Source organism: Neolamprologus multifasciatus, chromosome 13 (assembly GCF_963576455.1).
Source record: "Neolamprologus multifasciatus chromosome 13, fNeoMul1.2, whole genome shotgun sequence".
Classification (NCBI taxonomy): Eukaryota; Metazoa; Chordata; class Actinopteri; order Cichliformes; family Cichlidae; genus Neolamprologus; species Neolamprologus multifasciatus.
Genome location: NC_140451.1, coordinates 15935458 through 15959726, shown reverse-complemented (window position 1 = coordinate 15959726; position 24269 = coordinate 15935458). Strand labels below are relative to the sequence as shown.

Here is a 24269-nt window from a genome sequence, read left to right as displayed (position 1 = left end):
ACTTGTAGTTCTCATATGTTAGCCCTAAAAGTCACGTCTGTTTAAACGCTGAATTATTGTCATTATCGCACATATTTTTACCCGGCTTTGATATTATTTTATTCACAACCATTATATATGTCTTCTACGCGTGTTTTATGTGGACGGATCACAACAACCAAGAAAAAAGCGTGTGAAAATTACTCACAACCGGATTAAAACGTGCATTTTACTTTCAGGTATGTGAAGTAAAATGCATGTTATAAAGCAGAAACACGGAAATGTGTTAAAAGGGAGTAAATGTACTTTCCACTACAGTTTCTCCCTTTCTGAATACGTGTCATGAAACTATCAGATAGTTAGTTAAATAACTTTAAATAACTGCAGCTTCATTTTTTTAAAGGCAGAAAACACCTAACCGTCTGCTGAGAAAATTGTAGCAATGGTTGATGTCAGTTAAAAACGTAACGACGTTTGTTTTTGTATAGGTTCATTTTACTGTATGCATATGAAACTTACCAAAAATGAGCAGAATTTGGGTTAGAATTTTTGTTTTGTTTTGTTTATTGAGTTAGCCATAAAATAAACTAAAATGTCTCTATAATATAACATGACCATTTACCAATTTCTCTAAATACAAAACTTTTGTACGTCAAACCAGAATACTTTGGATTACATACAATGAATAAAAATAAATGCGAAATGTCTGATCTATTTGTCTGATCGACCACAAAAATCATAGGAATAAATGACATGGAATTTAAACCTTTCCAGAAAGTGCTTTCCAGAATATATTCTGTTTATTTTAAATCTAACATTCTTGTGTCAAACATGCGGTGTTTCGTTCATTCCTACATACACACCCGTATATCCATATGCAGTGTCTGTGTGAAGAGAAGTTTATATGCTAAGGACAATGCCAGTAATCCTTATTTGTGGAAATTTGCTGATCTGATAGGTAAACTGTCTGTGGAGTAGTGATATTTCAGAAGAAAATCAGTTCAACCAACCTTATCAAATGGGCATTTGGGAAAGGGGTTTCTGTGTGATTTTTTTAATATCTTTAAATTTTAAAGTTTAATTTTAAAGCTGTTATTAATCGTTTGAAAAACAATGATTTTCTTGATTTGAAGATAAGGTGAACCCGCGTTTTATTGGGGCGTTTGTTATGTAATACACTTGCGCCTGTGAGTTTGTGTCGGATTTGGTTCAAACGCCAAAAAACAGAAATGGAAATATAGTGTGAAACGGCAGAGGCTTGTCTTGGCTCAAGCCAAGTTTGGGTAATAGTATTTTAAAAGAAGATGTTTGCCTGTTTTTTCATGGAGGTCATCGTTATTTTGAGAGATGGGGCGGGCTGTCCTGAAAAGTAAAACGAGTACACACCACTTCACAACTTTCGTTCTCTTCCGGTGTCGGATGCAACGTCATATTTTTACCCGCGTTTGTTGAACAGCCCCTTTTGTTTGGCGGGACTGCGTTATTGGGAGTCTAAAAGCGTCATCTAATCGGTAATGTAACGACAGTATTATATGCTTCTTGTTGCTCCTCAACCGTGAAATAAGTTTCTCGGGCTGTGTTTGAGCTCGGTCTTTTCAACGCAGTTTAAACTCAAATCTGATACCTAGCAAACGTCAAAGTTGGGAGTGTTTCTCACTACCCTTAACGTCTTGCTATGGTCTCTGTTAGCGGCTACATTTAGCCTTAAACGTAGAAATTGAGTTTATGAGAACGACAGTTACTGACTGCTGAGCCAGTGTAACATAACAAAACATACATAGCTTCACCCTGTCAGTTCAGTTTGCGTGCAGAGGCTGATTTCTAGATGTCAGGAACATTTCGACTCTTCTCTTCAATCCATAGCTGAGAGACTGTGATGAAGATTAGTCAAGGAGAAGCTCCGTTTGCTTTAACCGGGTGCCACTTCTGCACTGACTGGTTAAAGGTTAATAGCAGATGCTGTGCAGTAATTCGTTTGTTCTGATTTTGTATGGCAGCATCCTTTTCTGTTTGAAATCAAAGAAGCTCAGTGAATTTCTTAATGTTTGTTAGTCATAAGCGTTTAAATGGTGGCTCGGGTCTTCTCCACAATAGTGTGTTTTATTTATTCAAAATCAAGCGTTATGCATTTGAAATAAGAACAACTTATTTAATTTTCATAAATTTGTATTGAATGTCGCTTTGGTCAATGGCTCACTACATCAGATATGGCAGGTTTGGGACCCAGCTTGTTAGCAAGTGGTACATTAAAACATTCTTGATTTCTTTTACCATCAGGCACTATGCAGTTTGGAGGCAGAAGAAAGAAGATTAGCACTAACCCTCAGTCGGAGCTCTATGGGCAGCACCTGCAGTTTTATGGACAGCCTCCTCTTGAAAACATCTCTCTCTCTGAATTTGAAACATTTGCTGTGGAACGACTGAAGTGTAAGATTTGTCTCATACTACTTGTGATATCAAATGATGAAAATTACTGTAAGCATTGTTTTCTCTGCTCTTGTGTAATACATTTTATTTAGGACATGTGGTTTGTAATGTTTGTTTTAATGCCACTGTAGTGTTGAAGACTGTGGAGAACTTGGGCGTGAGCCATGTCAAGGTTTCAGATCTGTATAGAAACAAACTTGAGAGTCAGCTTAAAACTCTGAACTTTCCTTACAGACCAGATGCTGTGAGTATGTTTCCCATTGTGCACCTTTAAACAGTATTAATGAGTCAGTTATTGCATTGTGTTGTCAACAACTTCAACTAAAGCTTTATTACAAAGAGATTTATTTTTAAACTTTTACCCGCTATGTGTTTTAATGAAAACACAGGGATTGGATTTGGTTAGGGTCCTGTAATATCCCACTGCACTTCATGGTGCTTGTGCCCCCCTTGTGAGTGAGACATATCTAATAAACTGGCATACTTTTAGAGTGAGACCAGTGTTTAGCTCGATGTGTATTGACACAGTATTGACTTTGAGGAGTTAAGCTTGCGCAGGATCCATCAAATTCTCTTTGCAATAGTGATGAAATAGCATGATTTAGCAATAAAATGTATTTGTATTAGTAAAGAAGAGACACTGCTGGATGTTGCTGAAAACGTAACTCATTTACTAACATTTTAAGACCCTATGCTGAATTACAAGAGCCTGAGATAATGGAAGTTAGTGTACAGTTAGTGTACAGCTACCATAAACATGACTTTTAGTACATGATAATTTTTTCATATATGTACATAAAACAAAAACTGTACAAGATAACAAGAAGTGGTGAATGATGATTAAATGATTGACATCTATTTGTCTTTCAAATTCACTAATTGTTTTCTAACTCTTAAGGATGACAAGAAATCTCAAAGTGGACCAACTGAATATGAAAAACGAAGAAAAGACCATATCTCCCACTTCATTCTCAGACTGGCCTACTGCCAAACGTAAGTCTTTAGTCTCCATTTAGGAATACTGGAAGATGTGGTCAGAATATAAGTTGTTCAGCTGCAAAAGATAAATGTTTATTTCCATTTGTCTCTCAAAGGGAAGATCTGAGGCGCTGGTTTATACAACAGGAAGTTGATCTTTTCCGCTTCCGTTTTAATGACTTGGACCCAAAACAACAACTGCCATTTCTTCACAAGAATAATCTTCATTATGACACAGTAAGCTTTCCTAAAGAAAACACTTGGCACATTTCAAAAATAGTTTTTTTTTTACTGGAAATTTAAGTTGAGGAGGCTTACCACAAAAAAAATTCCAACTGGGAACTTGAAATTTCTGTCTTCTTGTAATAGTGACTTATTCAGAAACACACAATTAGTCTTTTTTATATCACCTTGAAACTTGACTTACTTACATTTGATTTACTTACATTTAAGTGCCTCTTCACCATAATGTGTTTTAGAAAATATATCTTGGATTTTGTTTCTACGTCAGGCTCCAAGTATGTTGAGGACACGGGGTTAAATCCATGCAAGTTGTTTCTATACACAGCATAGTGGTTTTCAGTTGTATTTTCACTAGGTGGAGCTGTTCAATCATCATAACATCTTCCATCTTTAAAAAGTTGGCCCTATTCAGTAAAAGATTTAATTGTGAAAAAATATTTCAAATATGTGTGTATTTTTTTTTTTAATAATAAATCCCAAAACATAAATATAATATATATATTTTACACTATATATTATATAGTGTACTTAGTCTCTGTTTTGCTTTTAGGCTCACAAAAGGAAAGAACTACAGTAGGTTTGGATAACATGGTGGTGGCGGGGTGTAAGCAAGGATGCAAAGCCAACTTTAGGTTTTTGTTTTGTTTTGTTGTTTTAAACAATGTTTGTTTTCCACAAGCTTATTAACATCATATTAACAGTTCAGCTTATGCAACTCCTCAATGAAATCTCACAACTTTTCAGATTAGCAGTGAGGAGAAGATTGAGCTGAAGGATCAACTTATAAACTCCAGCTTTGGCGTCAGTGGAATCACGGTGAAGGAACACGAGTTCTACAAGGTGAGCTGCTCATGTCTTTGCATGTAATGATGGGAGACACATATATAGTGTAGGTTATAGTTTATATTCACGAACACACCACAGAGTGAATGTAACCTCCAAGACATCTAGACAGTGGCCCTGTTAGGTTGATGTGTCGTGATGGCTCGATTTCTCTTTCTGCATAGTTAAGAGTCATTCAGGAGAGTTTTTGAAGTAGCGATCATTAAAGGTAATAGCACAGTGCATGATAATATATGGTGTAAGGTAGGTTGGTCAGACTTTGCAGAACATCTTGGATCCTGTGTTTTGAATTCTAGTAACGTCTTCTTTTTGTCCAGTATTAGACTTGGACAAATTACCCCTCAAGCTTTCTCATTTGCATCATATCTATTGTGTAATGCTTACATGTGTGAGAGTACTTTTATACACTGGAGTAAAACTCTGATTTGTCTGCTTAGCGCTACTTTTTTTTTTTTTTAATGAACCCCTCATCCCCTGGAGCCAGTATCTCATCAGATAGAGACAGATCATCACCGATATGAAATAAATGAGCAAATATTTCTCCCCGGGGCAGTTTAAACCAACATTATGGAAAAAAATCCAGCTTTTCCAAACGTAGAATTACAACGCCACATGTGTTTATCTTACTCTTACTAAAGAAATGCATTGACATTATGTTGTATATTCCGATGTGCATAGTAGGCAGTTTTTCTATTAACAGAATTTAAAAGCTAGAGTTTAATTTAAATTTCCTTGCTACTGACAATCATTGTCACTGGGAGAATGTAAATCATCCCATTTGGTTTGCTGAGCTTAAATTGTATCCTTGGATCACAATTTAAGCAGCCAAATTACTAAGGACACACGGCTGGCCTTTATACTGTGAACACATTAATGATTTAATTGTTTTTTTTTTCTTCCTCCAACTGTCATTACATTTTAAAGGTGCCTTTTCAAGATGCCCTGGATCTTGTGCGACTGAGGAAAGTGTACCTCAAACAAGGCTATGCCTACATTCCCCATCAGGATATTGTCACTATTGTTCTCAATGATTTCCGCACAAGGCTGTCTAAAGCTCTTGCAGTAAGTGAAATTTTATTTTTTTGTTTTGTTAACACAATAATGGAGGAGCACAATTGAGAATTCTCAGCATTTTGTTGCTTTTTAAGCCTAAACATAAGAGTTCAAACTTAAATCTGAGCTTTTTAAAACCTCCAAATCTGCATATACTTTAAACTCCGGTATTGTTCAGACTACAGTAAACATGTAGGCCCATTTTATTGCCTCCAGTACAACAGCATCTTTAATCATCACCTTTGTGACTAGGGGTGGGTTTTGATAATCAATTAAAATTGATTCTGGCTTGGATAACGTGATATCAATTCATTAAAATCCTGAATCGATTTTTTTAATATTCATTTATTTTGACCAAAACGCCAGAATCTCAGAGTAAACTTCACAAAATTTCAAGAACCACCAAACAGCTAAAAGAGTAAATGAGAGCAGGTACACAGATTCTGCACAAAGATGTAAACACAAAGCTCGGAGCCTCTGACGGATCAGAATCAGTGAGATGTCGCCTTTCTTACCCGACGGCACGGACACGGTCGGAGCTGAAAGCCGACAGCTCGCTGATTCCGATGTTTTGGCAGGTCCGCGCTTTGTGTTTACGCCGTTTTTGCGCTGATTCTAAAGCTGTTAGTTTGGTCTCTCTCCAAACAATATTGACCGAACCAGCAGCAAAAGAAGATCCAAACTACGCTTCACTTAAACATCGTCATGAATTCCCTCTGACTTTTGCTGTTTTGCTTCCACCACGATAAAATCACACGTCATGCACAGCTCTTTCTCTCTCTCTCTCTCTCTCACTTTCTCTGTATACTTCAAGAACAGTTTCCCGTCTAAAAATCTGTTTTCTGCTTTATTCGCTTGCTTGTTACGCACAAGTCTACCGTTGTTTACAGCGCTGTCGGCCGCTGTTTTTTTCCCTTTTACTTACTTCCGAAAAGAGAACCTAATTTCTGCTGTTCAATAGGCTTCTGAACAAATGTAAACTTTTTAAAATTATGCAAAATGCAAAACGCTTAGCTGTGTCTGTAATAAAACCGCTGTAACTTCAGAGGTAATGTTCATATGTTGATTAATGGTTTGCTTTTGTTTTTGATGTACTGCAGAATATTTTTATAAAATCCCAGGCCAAGAAAATCATCTTCATGTTTTTCTGTGTTTTATCTTCAGCCACCTTGACACAAAGGCATCTGTTGTGATGCTCACACCTTTGATAAAGTCTTGCGAGTGTCAGCTTCCTTTTTATAGATACAAAAATATGTAAATGTACTGATCTGAATTATAATATTTCTGACTGTCTGAGGCAAAATTTCCCAGATTTAAATAGAATCGAATCGATTCAGGACCTTGTGAATCGGAATCGAATCAATTCTAGAAATCAGGGACGATACCCAGCCCTATTTGTGACTCACTCCATCACACCTTCACTTTATATTATTTTACACTAGTGGCCATTTTCATGCCATTTGTGCATGCAGAATCCTCAATTCCATAAGGAGAATTATTAAATTGCCATTGTTGCTTTCAGTGCCCCGAGGGAAATGGTAGAAACACAGGGTTCAAATGAGGGGAATAAGTATGCACATGTGGCAGAAAATGTCTGGAGGAAAGATTTGGGACATCTAGTAGGAAAGTGCTTATTGTCCCTGCAGGCATGATGTTTTTTTTAAAGGCTGCTGAAGGGGGTTTATGATGGCACCGTATCACCAAGCTTTTGCATTGCTTAGAATGTCCTGAGGGACTTGAAATGCAATGTTTTGGGAACCAGAGGCCTTCCCCCCCCCCCTTTTTTTTCTCTTTTTCTTAATAAATATATAATATATGTGAGAAGACAACCCAAGTTCAGCTCCATGGTGGCGAGTAGTCCAGATGGCGAAATGGGCACAAGGAGCAGCAACTGAAGGCAGTGTCAGTTTGTGGTTTATGAATAGACATTAATCAACGTTAATTAGGCAAGAAATCTTGAAATAGATGACTTTCTGTACTGAGACACAGAAAACAATATTTTATTTCATTATAATTACCAGTATTTGTGAAATACATTTTGTGTTATAGGGCGGTAAGAGCGGTGGATACAGGAATTACACATATTTCTAGATTAGAGAAGCCACTGTTTAAAAGAATTATAGAGAAGACGTCGCTTTATTTTTGGCACAAGAAGCTGAAAATGTAGGAAGAAACTCAAAGTTGTCTGAAGTAGACCACACTCTGCTCATTAATTGGTACAGTAAGGTGGAGTAAATATTGGATCGATATGAGGGGTCAGTGTTTTATAGTTTGGCACCCTTTGCTGAAAATTGGCTCTTTTCCTGGTATAGATCCACATCGGGTGGTCAGAGTTCACTTTATTCACCCATCAAAACATCAATACCCAGGTTCTCACATCCTAATTAACCAGTAGACGATAGACATAGATTTACTCTACATGACAAAATTACTCCTTTGTACAGCCACATGTTGTAACACAGCCAAAGACGACCTTTGAGTTTATCAAAAGTGCACCTGTTTAAAAAAACAAAAAACAAAAAACCCACTAATCACTTTTTATTTGTCTTCAAAGACCTTTCATGATTATTTTATTTGCTTTTTTCACATACAGTATGTTATCAGTGCCTGCAAAATATGTGTCAGACATTACCGTACATGCCTTTCATATTGTTTTCCCCTCTATAATTGTACATCAGTCTTCCGTGTAGTGTTTTAAACTAGAGCGCTGATTTTAAACAAAGGAGCAGCAGTTCTAAGAGAAAATCATTTCAATGCACACTTCAGCTTTTGTGATGTGGTTGTGTTACGTTGTCTGTCACTGTAACAGAGTGGCCACTTTCACTGTCTTCTCAGTTAATACCGTGTCCTCATGACAAAGAGTGGGCTTCTTCGAGCCACTGAGCTAAAATGCTCTCTGGCAATTTGAACTACTAAATCTAAAACTCCCTTCTGTCTAAATGAATTGTTTGATAACCAGAATGATTGGATTGTGATTTCTGGGAGTAGTTTTAGATGTACCTGCGAATAAATGCAGAGCAATTTGGTGCTTTTCTCAAAAAGAAAGAAGTGTAGCATTTAGGTGAGAGGTTTTCAGAATTATAGGGAAAACTGTGATTCTGAAAACCTCTCAGGTTGTAGTATAACCAGTGTCGGGAAACCCGTTTGCGTGGATGGTATAGTACAGGACGTCACTGCATTTGCACTATTGTTGACATACAACAGTTGATCAGGCAGGACCAGCTTAGAAATTAGAAGAGAAAAATAAAGCTCAAATGAAAAAGACCAACTTTGTTCGGTTCTGCAATTCTCCAATTTTCAGGTAATTATCCAGACCACTAACTGCTGGAATGGAATAATTCAACAAAACTAGTATTCTTGTAAGTGAGCCAGTGTGTTACTGTAATGGTTATTCTCCTTCGCTGGGGACAGCAAGGGGACATCACAGAGAACGTGTCATTAAAAAGGTATGAAACGGAAAGCTGCCTCTCCATGTGACTTCATTTATTGGTTTGTTGTTCATTTTAACAAACAGAATGCTGCATCTTAAAATGTCTTTGGTGCATGGGTAAGGCAGACCTTGAACTCACTAAAAGTCAAGAGTCAGGATTTAGACTAAAGCTTTTTTTGCAGAGGGATGAACATGGATCTTGAGGTGTTTTGTTTTGTTTTGTTTTGTTTTTTTAAATAAAAAAACCCATAATTCAGGCCTACAGCTGCCTGTTTTTAGACTGAGACAGCATGCGAAAGCTGCAAGTCGGAGGATGTTGTGAAGAATAGCCTGACAGTTGCTGTCACATGTTTTAGGATGGTGTTAAAATGTGTTGCGTAAATGATTTGCTCAAACTGAAGTCAGAAAAATCATCTTACTGTTTTTTAAGCCAAGGTTGCGTGGAGATGCATTAACGTTATCACTCTTAAGGGCGTTGACACACTAAGCTGACAAGAGGCTGCAAGGATACATTTAGTAAATCAGGATTTTTGTCATTTGTTTTGAATGTCGTGGATTCTCATAGGTGTCGCAGGATTGATCGCACAGCCAGCAATTTCCTTTTCTCTTTTTTTCGTTGGAAATTAGTAAGCACTGAGCAACACATAATCAAGGTCTTTAATGATAGATACTGTGGCAAACTTAACTTTTGGTTTAAATTGTTTACACGTTTCTGAACTGTTTGGATAACGGCGCTCCAGAAAGACAGCTTTAATTACGAGATTCTGTGCGCTAGTTTAAAGTGCAAATAGTTTAAAACGAATCAGGTGCACTTAACCTGCAACGTTGGGCCGTTATAACACTTTGACCTAGACTGTTTGCCATTACTCATGTGATGCCCATCTCTCCTGCAGTTGACAGCTCGCTCGCTACCAGCAGTGCATTCTGATGAACGGCTCCAACCTCTCCTTAACCACCTCAGGTAAGAAGCAGGATGAATAACATCGCTGCTGTTTTGCCAGTGTGGCCATGAAAAAGACTTCTAGCATAATTGATCTTCTGCACCAAAGTGTCTTTGGTTGGTCTGAGTTAACCCAGACTGGCCCTTTAAATAAAGTCCAGATGTTGTGGAAACTTTTTGCCCCTTAGTGCGTGTTCAGCACTAGAAATATCCAACTTGTTCACTGTTTTATCTACCATGCCTGCTGCTTTTCTGGGAGAAAATATTGGATGGTAGTCGTGTTAGTTCACATGGGTAATTACAAGGTAGAGAGACAGTTGCAGTTTTAAGAACAGGGTAAGGGAATAAACGGTATAGATCTTTGAGTTCATAGAAAATATTTTGATTTTGGCTTCTTTTTATTATTTGTAGTCTTGGTTGGACAAAGCAAGACAATTGAAGACATCATCTTAAGCTGTTATGGGTGTTTGTATAATACTTTTAAATTTGCTGAATGTATCTAAAAAAGATCATTTGAGTTTTCTACTTTAAGTTCCTGGCAAACAGTAAACACTGAATAGACTGACCAAAAGTACTATAGCATCTACAGGTGCTGTTCAGCCAGGAAAGCTATGATTGAGGATGATTTGAGGCTCTGCTGTCATTGAATCAGCAGATCGTTGACAACTACACACGTGTATAATGTATTGTTTTTCTTCTTTTAGTCATGCCTATGTGGGACAGGATTACAGCATCCAGAAGAATGTTGGGAAAATCTCCTTGGATCAGATTGATTCAGTAAGTAGCTTTAAACATCTGTTCTTGAAATTTCTTCCTATGGCAAATTCTTCAAGGTGCCTTTTTGCATTGAAGGGCCTTATTGCTATGTACTTATAGGAAAATATAAATTATATAAGGCATTTCTTCAGGTTTGTTTTAACAATTACCTGCTTACAGCTTTCAGGGAAGTCATTCCCATTGTGTATGAGGCAGCTCCACCAGTCTCTTAGAGAAAACCATCATCTCCGCCATGGAGGTCGGATGCAATACGGTCTCTTCCTCAAAGGTATCGGCCTGTCTTTGGAGCAGGCACTGCAGTTCTGGAAAATGGAGTTCATAAGAGGCAAAGTGGATGCAGACAAGGTAATGTTGATACATTTTAATGCTTTGTAAATGAATATTAGTATGAATGAATAATAGTATCTTTAAAACAAGATGTCAACAGATGCCTTCTGCCTGCTCTCCTGGTGAAGGGTGGTTCAGTCCGTCCTATTCATAATTGGTTCATTGTCAACAAAATGTTACATAACATACAGGCATCACTCAGTAACCGTTCATCCATCCCAGAAATGACATGGGCTACAGTTTTTTGTTATTTTACAGACTAAATTTGATCCCATTTCAAAACATTCTTGTTTATTTTATTTTATTTTTTTTACAACATATGATGGTACATACGTTGCTGGAAGTTAAGTAAAATATAGTGATAAAGTGATGTCTGAATTTCTTAGACTGAGGGTTTTTGGTCTGGTCTGCTCAACACTTCAGTGGGTGGGGCTGTTTTTATTGGAGATTAAGTGGTTCCATCAAAGCTTTATTGATTGAAGGAAAGTTCACTGGTGTCATTAGGTGCACTCAGGGCTTTGATGAGGCTAATGAAAACTGAAGTGGTTATGAGTTGGGTTATTATGTCTCTCGGTAGGAGACAGACACAGTAAAGACATTAAAATTGTTCTGCATGAAGAAAACGCTCACTCTTTATGTGAGTAAGAGAGAGAAGTGACAGGAGACTCCACATAATGGACCAGCTCAGATAGAACAAATAGAATTTCATGCTGTGAAGTTAAGTAGCTATGAATCATGCTTTTTAGTCTTGTAAGGCTTTATATAAATTTATTAGACTATTAATTTTTTAGATTTTTTTGACTTGACTCTAAAAGTTTGGATATGATCGTGTTGTTTGTGTTATGTTAACAGGGCCGGGGATATTTGTTTCCCGTGTTCATTCACCATAGTTGCAGATACTTTAGGAGGTGTGATCAGAAAGTTCAGTGGGTTTATTAAAAGCACAAACTATGCTGCTATTCACTTTGAAGGCCGTCCTCTTATTCACCTCTGGCTTCCAGCAATATGAACACACTTACTCGCCATGCATGCTGGATTTCCTCTCTGTGTGAAAGACAACAGCCTTTAAAGGTGGAGACTTTGTTGTTGATGTCAAAAAACAAGCATATTTTCGAGCGCTTTGTGTTGTACTCACCACAGTTCAAGCCTTCCCTTTGATGCTTTATGCATCAAAGCGCACAGAGTATTTTTGGTTTGCAGCATTGCAGGACTTTGTGATCATACCTCATTTGTTAGATGGGATGTCTCTGAATCGGTCTGGCACGCGTACATCGATTCAGAGTCTGGTCATATAAATGTTAAAGCATTTCCTTATCATCTATCAAGAAAATAACTTCTTAATTTCTCTTGTTGTATCAAGTTGCTTTTTTAGTTGCCTTTACAGTAAGCACTACAGAATGTTGGAAACCTCACATGCCTCACCTTGTCTGGGCTATCTTAGACGTGAAATATGGCTGCCCTGTGGTTTTTGAGTAGGCTTTTTGTTTTAAAATGCTCCATCCACAGTGTGGGCATTTGGGAATTTCTTGAGATATCACGTTTCCTAAAAGATGCACTCTAATGTTCATTAGATGTGAAAACAATCTCTCCTAAAGTTGGGATCTAAACTTATCGGGTTAAGCATACCTTACTCAACCAAGTCTTTGAGTGTGTTTTGCTCTTCCACACTGAACTCACTGTTACACCTTATGACTGTTTGCTGCTCTGTTCCAACCTAATTTAAGAGTTGATTAGTCAGCAATTCTGTTCACTTTAATTACATGCACCACTCGACATGCAAAATCCAAAATATTTGTCAGCTTTATTTTCTTAAATGGGTACCTTTCATTGTCTTGAAGTCTGGAAACCTTTAAATTCTGGTGTGTTTGTTCTAGATTAAAAGATGCATTGAGAAAACGTTCGTTGTGTTAGTTGCAAAAGTACTTGCAAATGAGCTGTTTTTACCTGCTGTCATCAAATCATTTATATTTTATAAGATGTCCAGAAATACTGTGGATCTGACTAATGCTGACATCCATGCAGAACTCACACATAAGTGGATTGTAGCTTTGAGTGCTCATCAAAAGATCCAGTATTAACAGATTGCACAGCAAGTGCCAAGAAGTGATTGTGCTGAGTTGAATAGACACCTGATGTAGCAGTCTGGTGTGGTTGTCCTTATGGACGGGCCTTGATCCCAGAGCCCTGTAGTCTTTGAATACTAATTTGTAGTAGTAGATCACACGGCTGGCATCCTGGTCATGTCACCCCAGGTAGCCTGCGCTCTTTCCAGTCTGGGTCATGTTTTGCATCAGCCAGACATTTTGTCCAAGCATGTGGGACTGTCTTGAGCCCCTGTTTCTTGCTGGTGCCTCAGTTGAAAGAGTAATGAGGAAACAGATCACAGGATTCTGACCAGAATGGATACACAAAGATGCACATGGTTGTAGCTGCGTAGAAAGCAGGTGCTTTGTCATTTGTAAGGCTCAAATCTTTTTGCTGCATGGGAAAGACCAGCTTTGCAGAAGCAGGGTGTACATGGGATCAATGGGAGGCTAATGAATTTTAGCAACCCTAATGTCTAATATTAATCGAAGAGACACAAAACTGTTGTTCACTGCTGTTTATTGCATGATCGCAATCCATAAATGCCACAAAAAGTTGCATGTTTAGGACATAAAATTTGATTGGAATTGTAATGGGCATATTTTTTTGGCAATATGTAGTGTTTGTGTTCTGGGAACGGTTAATAGGAGTGTTATTAAAAGATGTACTCTGCCATTTCAAATATAGATATTCACTCCAAAAGATAGTTAAAGTAGGATAATTCTGGTTGGAGAACATACAGATGCATGCATACTAAGGAGATGAAAAGTAAAAATATCACTGAATAATTTGTGGAGCACTCAGAAATAGTTTTGCACTAATGCGAACCATGATTGATGTCAGGATAGCTATTTTAGAGTTTAGTTCAGTGAGTTTGTTTTTTCTTGAATGCAGATATTTAAAAAAGGAATTTTACTTTAGCCACAAAGGTATTCCATTCACTTTTTTAAGCTGTTAATTTACTAACCCTTTACTAACCCTAGTAAAGCAGTCTCAGTGAGAGCCCCATGGTATAGCAGAGCCCTCTTTAGCACCCTGTACAGAGGTGGCTTTGGTCCCGTGTACAAGTTCTCAGAGCAAGTAGCTGTGCACAAAGCTCTGCTCTTCTTCCACAGCAGAGGCAGCAGAATCACGCTGACCAGATCACAACTCTCTCAGTGATGTATGTGTTGTGTCAGGGACTGCACTTTGTGGCAGGCTGCACAAAGCTTGCTCATTAGTATGCGACAAGCACAGAGGAAAAAGATGGGAGGCAGCATTGCCAAAAGGGAGGCCCAGAGGAAAAGGCAATGTAATATTAGACTAGAGGGGGAGAGAAAATTGATGAAATCAATTTGATCTATCCATTATTCTTGCTACAGAAGTTGGCCAATTCATTTGGAGGAGTGTCTATTTGTACCACATTTGAGTGTGTTGCATTGCCTTGAGGGGGTTGGCCTGCTTTTAAACTACTTGTTTTTCAAATGTTAACTTAAGGTTAATTAACTTCCACTAACTGACACATTCTTTCATAATGTAGGTTGAACAAATGAGTCATTAGATGACACGTCATATTAACTGCTTTTGGAGATGTTACAAATGTGCACCTTGCTATTTTTATCTCTAGTATTTTCAGTATAATTTAAAAGGAGCCCCACGCTTCTTTGTTGCTACCCCATATTAAATAAATCCTGAGATGATTTTTGTCTGTCTGTCTGTCTGTCTGTCTGTCTGTCTTTCTTTCTTTAACAACATTCACCTCATTAGTAGCATCAGGATGTAGGAATTAATTAGAATTTTTGTGTCTTTTCTACTCTTGGACCACTATTTCAGCAGCTTGAAAAACTCAATTCCAGACCCAAATTAACAGAATATTTGCCAGTAAATCAAATGTGATATATAATGTTTAAAAGCCAGATAGTCCGAGAGTTTCCTTTATTTTTACTGCTCATGCTGAGTTTAAAAGCTACCCAGTAGCAATATTTTGGTCACAATTCTTCAAAATTTAAATTTATGGGATCTGTCGGCAAAGAATAACAGCCCGTGTGTGTTGGCAGTGATGTCAAATTCTGTATTGGTGAAGCTATAATAGGCACCTACTGCAAAAGTTATGACATGGGATGGCAGATATGACACAGGTGTTGCTAATAACATTGTAGCCCTGTGCTTTTAAGGCAGAACGGTCAGCCATGACACTTTTGACAGGGAGACAGCAACACCAGGACTCTGAAGCTGAAGAAACCAATCCAACCCCTTCCAAACACACACACACACACACACACACACACACACACACACACACACACACACACACACACACACACACAGAGTTTTCCTAGTTTGACATGTCAAAATAAGCTAAAATTAAAAATTCCTTAAAATTCTAGCTGTCACAGTGATGTTTTTTTTTAAGTCCCCCCCCCCCATTTAATTTAAGCTGTTTCATGAGTTACAGATTTTGTGTTTCAGTGACTTTGCTGCACTAATTTTTCTGCCATTTAGTTAAATGCTAATTTTGCGTGAATGACCTTTTTAAAAAGCGATCAATGTCTTCTTTTCTGCCACATCGAACTACTTAACTCGTGTGCTGCTCCTGCATTTTATCGTCACCCACCTTTATGTTGTTGTTTTTTGGTGTGAAAAGGCCCGTTGTGCAGATTGAAAGGGGAATGTATTATAATGGTATTTAACATGAGAGGGATTGGAGCTATAAGCACATCAGTCACTATGGGCTGAGCCTTAGAAGCCATGCCAAGTTCACACACACACACACACACACACACACACACACACACACTCTCTCTCTCTCTCTCTCTCACTCTTAAGTAATCCCTTTTGATTGTGACCTAATTCAGGATTTTGTGAATGTGCTGTAGAGTGTGGGGGGATGTTAAAGTGATGTTGTCCCATGAGCCAAGATATGCATAAGAGCAGCTTTGGCTCAACTCCATTGAACGCATCTTTTGTAAATTTGCTCAGTTTGGGGGTCAGCTGTATCGGGGTATATCCAGGATTATCTGAAGTGTAGGTTGAGGCAAAACAAAAACATAAAAAAACACATTTTGAGGGGTTTCATTCACACGTCAGGTTGTACTTTACCTCAGCTCTGCTGGGACAAATGACTGTTTAGTATGGTTTTTGAGGCTTTGTGTCACTTTTAGCTTAGAAATGATTGTTTTTTAAATTCCAGGTAACATCTTGAATATGCTGTAACACTTGTGGAGTTCACATGCTTTGTTTTAATAGAGTAAGGGAGTCTTAAATCAGGAAAAGACCTCTTATATTTATTATTTGATTTATCGTACATAAAGAAGGTTTTACAAGTTTTTAAATTGCCACTGCAGCTTGGCACATTAGTAAGTTTGCAGGGTTTTATTGCAACATTGATGTGTTATGATGGGTGCAGTCATGTTGATTGTGTTCTGCCACTGTCAGAGTGTGCTCCCTGTATTTTACAGTCTGATTTTTAAAGGCACGGTCACTGTGATGCATTTTAATGACTGCACAGAATTACTGTGCAATAAAAAGTTCACTGCAAAGATTGTGTAAAATGACCCCCATCAAAAAGTATAACCAGCTAGAAGATGATGAGAAGGATTTCAGAGGTCTGCAATACAGTTCATGTGTGTCCTTGACTTTGATCTCCTACTTTTAGGGCAGATCAGGTAAAGGGTTTTCAAGATATCAAACCAGGATTTGCATAGTTCTGCTGCCTTTAAGCTGTTGAACTGTTGAATAAGATATAACAAGACCTGGCTTTATCTGAGTGTAAATTCAGTCTGACTGTACACTTGATGGTTAGTACTAATGCAAAGCTGTAGTATAAATGAAAATATTCATGTTTATGCAGGGCAAAAAACACGATCACTTTCATTGTCAAGAAATCTCACTATTTTTTTAAGTCTATAAAATATAAAAAGTAGTAATTACAGTCCATGTATTCAGCATATCCATCCCATAATATCATCAATTTTCTTAATTTGCTTTCCAGTTTGGGATCATAGGGGGCCGGAGCCTGTCCCAGCTGTCACTGAGCGAAAGGCAGGGTACCACTCTGGGCAGGTCAAAGCTAAAATGACTGGCATGTTGAGCATGTCACCTTCAATAGGTTGAATCCAAAACACCTGTTATACAACGAATGGCAACGGCAGACATTCACACAAACAACTGCTGTACTGAAATATAAAATGCTTGCTTTACTTTCAGTAAACTCATTAGAGCAGTTTAGAGGATTGAACTGCTCATCTGAATGTGAGCTGCACACTGAGGATTACAAAAGTGCTGTGCACATTAAACTGTGTTCTGGGGCCTTGTTTTGTTGAATTTAAAATCTACTTCATATTGAATTGAGTCCTTCTTCAGGGCAGTGGGCAAAGGTTCTGAGAAAGATGGTCATATTACAGCATCCGTGGTTCAACTATCTCGAGTGTGGCGACACCTCTACAGCAGGTTCTCTCTAATAGCTCTATATTTCATTGAGGAAAACACCCTGTCAAAACTGACATGATGTATGACAATGACTCTTTTCACCCTTACCTTGTCCCTCTTACACTCTCATCCTCACTAATGCCTTTCACTTCCTCTCTCCTTCTCTCCCTTTCTGTAGTTTGACAAAGCATATGCCTACAGCATCCGCCACATGTTTGGCAAAGAAGGAAAGCGAACAGACTACACCCCCTACAGTTGCATGAAGGTGATTTTATCAAACCCACCCAGCCAAGGAGACCATCATGGTGAGTCGACGGCTGTTGGAAGAAGTGGTTGGCTTGGAAACAGTAACACATTTTGCTATGTGTTCGCTAAATCTGTGCAAATCTGCAGTTATAGTTTAATGTGCTTTCATGCTCCTTTATTTTCTTCCAACTGTTGAAATTCTTTATTTGCATTTTTTCCCTTTAAATAAAACCCCGTCTTATCTTTGTAGGATGTCCATTCCGTCACAGCGACCCGGAGCTGCTGAAGCAGAAGCTTCAAGTGTACAAAGTGTCTCCCAGTGGAATCAATCAGGTGGGTGCCATCTGTCCACAGTCGGTTTGTCAAATGGTTGAACAGCCCTCTAGCCACAATTCCCTTCTCTGACTGGGGACAGCATGTGGGTTATGTTTCTTCTTCAGTCTCACAAAACTCAGCCAGCAATCTTATTGGATTTATAAAAACTGTCAAAGAAATAATTTAGAAACCACCAAATAGTACTCATGGCAGTAGCCGATGGCAGTTGGTCTTAAATAATCACTTGACCCTACCTACATTATCACCTTTTTTGTCACACATCTGATCGGGACAAGCTAATGCCATGTGGTACAGCTTTAATGATAATAAATAGTCTTCTAAAAATTGCTGAACCCTTTCAGCGGGGAGATGGTGTGCAGATTGCTTACAAAAAAGGTGAAAAACTAATATACAAGTCAATAATTTATGGCAATCTGTGCAGCATTTGTAGAGACGTTTGGGTATATATTCACACATGAAGTTTTGTGAATATAAAAGAGATTTATTTCTGAAAGACCAAAAAGGTAAAGATAACTAAGGCTGTAATAGTATCACGAAATGTCTTGTGAATCTAAGACGTTGTTCTATAATCCCAGAGGAATCTTCAGAAATAAACCTCACAAAATAAAAGCTTTACCATAATAACACAGCTTGTATTTTTCCTTTATTATCCATCGTTTGTGTGCATTTTAGCAAATGCTCCTCATATTCCACTAAGCAAACTAAAGCTCTGATAAAAACGGCAAAGTCTGACTGAAACGGTGCGTAGCTCGACACTGATCTAACCCCAGCCTCAGTGTTTAGCATGCTGGTGGCAGTTTCACGCTGGAGGCAGCCTTCAGGAATCTGGGGAATAATGAAGGAACTAATTTCAGGCAGACTCCTCAGAAGTGTCTCTCTCTTAGTGAGTACTGATAACTTGGGATTATTCTTTTTTCAGCAAGTCACTCACCCCAAGTATGCAGTCTCACTGCACACTACAGTGGCTTTATTACCAGAACGTTGCCGTTCTTATGTGACCCAGTAAAAAGTTGGGCTGCAGGTTGGGTGTTCACCCTCTCCCTTTTCCGCTTTGTAGAGCTTCAGAAGGCAAAAAAAAATAAAGAAAAAAAAAAACAAAATTGAGATCTGTAATCATTGCCACTGGTTATTCTCCAAAGAGCTGACCCAGGGCATGAATATTTAGATTAGCCTAAATGTGATCTGTTTTTATTAGGTTTGAAGAGATTTTTTGAAGGATGTATTCACTTCTGTCATGATGATTTACTAAAAAAAAAAAAAAAAAAGAAGTATGAAGTCATTTTAAATAGAGGGCTGGGGAAGCAAAAATTGGCAACAGTATTCTCTGTAGAGTTGCTGTATCAGTATCTAAGGTGTAGAAGTTTAACCTTAATTTTTGTGAACTGTGCCTTTTGTTGCAGATCCTGGAGCTGGTTAAAGGAATGCACTACCAGCTGGCATGCCAGAAATACTTTGAGCTGACACACAATGTAAGTGGAGTCATTTGATGCAGGGAGTAAGCAGGGGTACCTGTGTCGGAGGCAGGGGTTTGGTCCTTGCATCTCATGCATGAAGGCTCAAGAGAGACCCAAAACTGTCATCCCATCCATCATTAGCAGTCTGTCACAGCCGCTTAATTTTCATAGGTTTATTATAGCATTCCAATCTATTTTGCCCCCCTGTGGATGCTTATTTAATTTAAGCTGTTTTATGTGCGTGAGTCATCATCCTGTTCAGTCAGTAAAGCTAGGACTGAAAGTGACAACACATTTTCTTGTTAGTGCAGATTGTTCAGGTCATTCAGCTGGAGTTTGCACACGTGGATGCACTGCATTTACACAGCTTCTGGTGTAGTGTGAATGGACAGTAGAGGTCAGTTCATTCATTCTAATGACCAGCAGGGGGCAACACCTCTGGCTTCAGGAACAAGTCAAACTTTACATCTAATCGTACCTTAATAAACACTTTAATACTGAGTTTATCCTCTTAAGCACATCTTTACATATACTTATATTATACTAACATTAACAGCAAGGTACAAGTCAGGATGTGGCGACTTCATGTTTGACATTTGACTCGGTGCGTAATGAGGCTCACATGAGGCCTAAAACCACTAGCTCACAAACCAACAGGTGACTGTGTTCAGTTTCAAAAGGAAGGCATCACTACAATTAATGCTGATAGGGCACTTTTAGTAAGGTAAAGATTTAGTGTTATTACAAGTTCCTATCCTTATTTAAATGGACTCAATGTATAAAAATGTACACTACATGAATTTAGATAGATTTTTAAAATTCAGTCTTTCTGTCAGTGATTTATATCTCTTCACTCTACTAAAGCAGTATAAACGAAACAGTGGTCTGCTGGGTTTGGGCAGTAAAACCCTGTGTGTATTGCTGAGTACATTAATAGTACATCTAGTAGTACTATTCAACATGGTCTTAATTTAAACCATAGATCCATTAGCCTGTGTTTATCATGTTACATGTCAATCTTCTTTCTGTAGATTTCCAGGACTTTACATGCACATGTTCTTTTTCAAAAATAATGTCAATTATTTTTATTTCAATATATATTAGAACTCTGATTTACTCGAATTTGCTAAAGATTGACTTACTTAGTCTATTTTGTGCCTTATCTTTTTGCTGCTCGTAATAGGAAGATTTTTACATATTGAAAATCTTACCAACTGAAACAGTTACTACTGGTAAAATATATCTTTGCTGTCATTATTATCCATATAATTAAGTAGTGCAACAAAATTTGGTTCACTGATATAAACTGTGCTGGTGTTGAACATCTGCTCTGATGTTCCTTTGTGGGGAATATTCCCGGGGCTACTTGGGTTGTTTATTGTTTTTCATTTAGAATTTGTGGGTCACTTTTTTAGTTAAAGTCATTACATGTACATTTATTTTCTCCAGGCAAACAAATAATAAAATAACAAACAGCATGTTTTGCAGTCATGTGTAAAATAAATTTATTTGTCTCACATGGCAATATACAGACTGAATACACATTTTTAATTTTTATCATCCCAACAACTCAAAAAAAAAATGTTAGGAGCTGACGGACTACCATTTAGGTCTACTTGCAGATACCTTAAAATACTATTAAAAGGAAGGCCGGTACTCTAGTGGTTCAATAGGTATGAATAGCCAGTGAAATATCTCCTTGGTAACTGAAGATGCTGACACGCTGTTCGGGTATTTTAAATCATTTACTTTTTCCACAATGAAATGTTTTGAAAACATCAATCAAATTAACTAATTATTTAAAAAAAAATCACAGAAAAGGTCACAGAAAGAGAATTTGTATTCCATCCACTAATTGATTAATGGTTTTTTTTACTCATCATGAATGATTTTGACATTTTTATTTCTTGAAAGGCCATTTCATCTTTTCACTGTGCTCCAATAGAATAGTTAGCAGGTGACTTTGCGCACTAATGTGGCTGTGAAAGCCTCCTGTCCTCACTAGTAAATCGTTAGTAAATTAGTAAACCATTGCACATCCCCCTTACTGACGGAGATGCTAAATGACCGTCTTATAAAAGGTGACATTTTATTGAATCAGTCAATCATTGCGCTAGCACCCTGCCACTTTTGTGAAAACTAAACCTGCTGTTCTTACTATCTCCTGACTTTCCTTCTCCTGTTGTTTCTCCCTTTTTTCTTTTTTTTTTATTAACAGATTGAAGACTCATCTTTCTCACTCAATCACCCCAACCAGTACTTTCTGGAGAGTCAGAAACTTCTGGGTGGAGGCAAGGACATAAAGAGAGAGATGGATGCGCCGCAGAGGTCACAGGAAAACTCCAAAGGATCAACCGCAACTCAAGAGGTGGCGGCAAACACCTCCCAACATTTGGCCGAGATGACAGAAGATTTGGAATCTTTCTTTCAAGAGGCCTGATTCTCAAATTTTTAAATACACATACAAATAATCCTGTATCTCTGGACATGCTCCGAATTCTGCTGAATCTTACAAATTCCCTAAACTGTTGTATTAAGTATTAAAGTTGAAAATCTGTCTTTCAGTCTTTTAATTCCAGCATAGCAAACTTTGGGAGAAAAAGTGAAGAAAATTAAAGGAGTGCACCACAGTGCTCATGGAAAGGAGAAATAGAAAGAATATGACCAAAAATAACATTAAAAAAATCTATAATTGAGACAGTAAGCTTTTGTATTTTATTGTCTAAAAATGTTTTTTTCTATTTTCTTTATTGCAGGTTTTGATTCAACCTTTCAAAAATTCACACAGACGTTTCTTTTTTCCCTGCAGTATGATATTCTTTGCTCACATGTCCATGATCCTGCATTTATTTCTGCCTAACCATGCGTTAAAACTGCTCTCTTGGTTTGTTTTCCTTCTTTGTTTTTACACTGGTCTGAACTCAGATGGCTTATATTCTCAGTGCACAGTATTTTGGCAGAGACATGGTTTGGGGGGGGTGATGACTAGAACATTTCCCAGCTGTCTCAAAAACAATGTCATTGTATTTGCTGGCAGCAGTATGGATGAATGGTGGCAGGAGGGCGGATGAAAATAAACAATTTCCACACTTGTATTATGCTGCCTTGGAATATTGCCTCCTAGTGCACAATGCAATTTATTCAAAGCATACGTGGTCAAGAGATATTTCCTCACTTTCCTCTTGAGCCTCAGTTCAATAATTTGTTTAAAAAATAAAAAGGTGGCTGTCTAAAAGTCTAACCTTTTAGACAGCCACAGACTCCTCCAATCTCAGTTCTTTAGGAGGTACAGTTTTGTGCTCTTATCTCCCCTCATACTATGCACTTTACCAGACTGCTAACTTTGGATCCAATTAGAGGGACAGCAGTGTTAGTTTATGAATGTAAATGCTTTTTTCAGGAGGCTGAAGGAAACATTTGGGTCATTTTGTGGAAACCTCAATCTGTAATTTAATCATAGATGAATTTAAGCCAAATGTCCCTGATGATGACCAAAAACATAATAATTTGTACCATTAATGCACATTTCTGTTTCACGACTTCCTCTGGCATATGCAAAGCATCCTGCATCAGTGTCTCTCACTTTAAACATCAGAGTGCCCGAGCTGCACATGGCTGGAATTAAATTAGGTCTTAAAATCCAAGCATGGTGCTTGACATGGAGAGGATTTATTCAGTGTAATAAGGCAACACGATAACAGTGCACAGCCGGGCTGCTGTCAGCAAGAGACCCTTGATGTTTAATATTTGGTGGAGCATGACTACATCTGACAAAGCTGGCACTTTCTTAGACTGTGGGCAGGCAGTTGACTAGGACTTTGTTTATCTCCTTCAAATGGATTTACAATCATTAGTCATGAACTTGCTTTCGTTGTGTGATTTGTTCTCTTCCTGTAGTCATTACATGGACCAGGGGTGTGCTGTGGGGATGGTGCATTACGCAAAGGGTGAGAAACATAATCCAAGACGTAATCGCAGCATTTGTTTCAGAAGCCTCATATGGAAAGTGACGTCCATGCCTTTATTGCAGCTTTGTGAATGCGCTGCAATCTGGAAAATCCCCAAGTTCATCTGTTTTCCATGCACAGGCAAATAATATTGACTAATGCTTAAAAAATTTAAAGAGGCACCTTAAGCTTAAACTATGAGCCAGTTACAGAAAACAAAAAAAAATACTCAATTGTTATTTGTTGGGATGTGAAAGAGCACCACAGCGAATCAAAAGGTTATTCATCAGTGGTAATGATTACTTCTCTGACTCTATTGTTCGTTTCTGCTCAGCGCATGATGTATCTTTTTGTCCTAATGCAGCATAATTTTACCCAGGGGACTAAATTTGCAGCAGTGTCATTTGTTATTCAGTACGCCTCACCAGAGGCAGCTCTGGTTAATTTGGAGATTTGCGTGCACGTAGTTTATTTCTTTTTAAGGATTAGATAGCATCTAATAATGCATACTTGTACATCTCACCCTTGAGCTGTATTAAAATTAGCAAAATGTATTTGATAACTGTCTCAGTCCTTATTTCAGATCTAATAAATGGTTTGCAGTCATTGCGGAGTGTTAGCTTTTCAGTGGGAGGATTTGGCAATGTTTAGTTCTTTTTAAATGAGCCAGCGTCCTTGGTTTTTTTCTTCAATCTAAAAAGTCTGAGCTTTTCTAGAAAAAAAGCCTGTTGCAGGTTAAATTAGTGAAATCTTGAGGTGAAGGCCTGCGATAGTCTGGAAACCTCTCCAGGGTTTAC

At 38.0% G+C, this 24269-nt stretch overlaps 1 protein-coding gene across 2 annotated transcripts; it reads left to right on the top strand.

The window, feature by feature from the left end:
* Positions 1-25: 25 nt before the first annotated feature.
* prim2 (DNA primase subunit 2) lies at positions 26-22636 on the top strand. Of its 2 annotated transcripts, none has more exons than XM_085183252.1 (14): positions 26-218; positions 2257-2406; positions 2538-2650; positions 3305-3399; positions 3501-3621; positions 4372-4467; positions 5395-5532; positions 9847-9914; positions 10598-10670; positions 10830-11015; positions 17668-17794; positions 17986-18068; positions 19472-19540; positions 21744-22636. In XM_085183252.1, exons 2-14 carry the CDS (start codon positions 2262-2264, stop codon positions 21963-21965), a joined length of 1536 nt encoding a protein of 511 aa, XP_085039378.1. In that variant the 5' UTR covers positions 26-218; positions 2257-2261; the 3' UTR covers positions 21966-22636. The 2 variants fall into 2 exon arrangements, with proteins under 2 accessions (XP_085039378.1, XP_085039376.1); XM_085183250.1 differs by lacking the exon at positions 26-218 and adding an exon at positions 1363-1490.
* The last annotated feature ends 1633 nt before the right edge of the window (positions 22637-24269 follow it).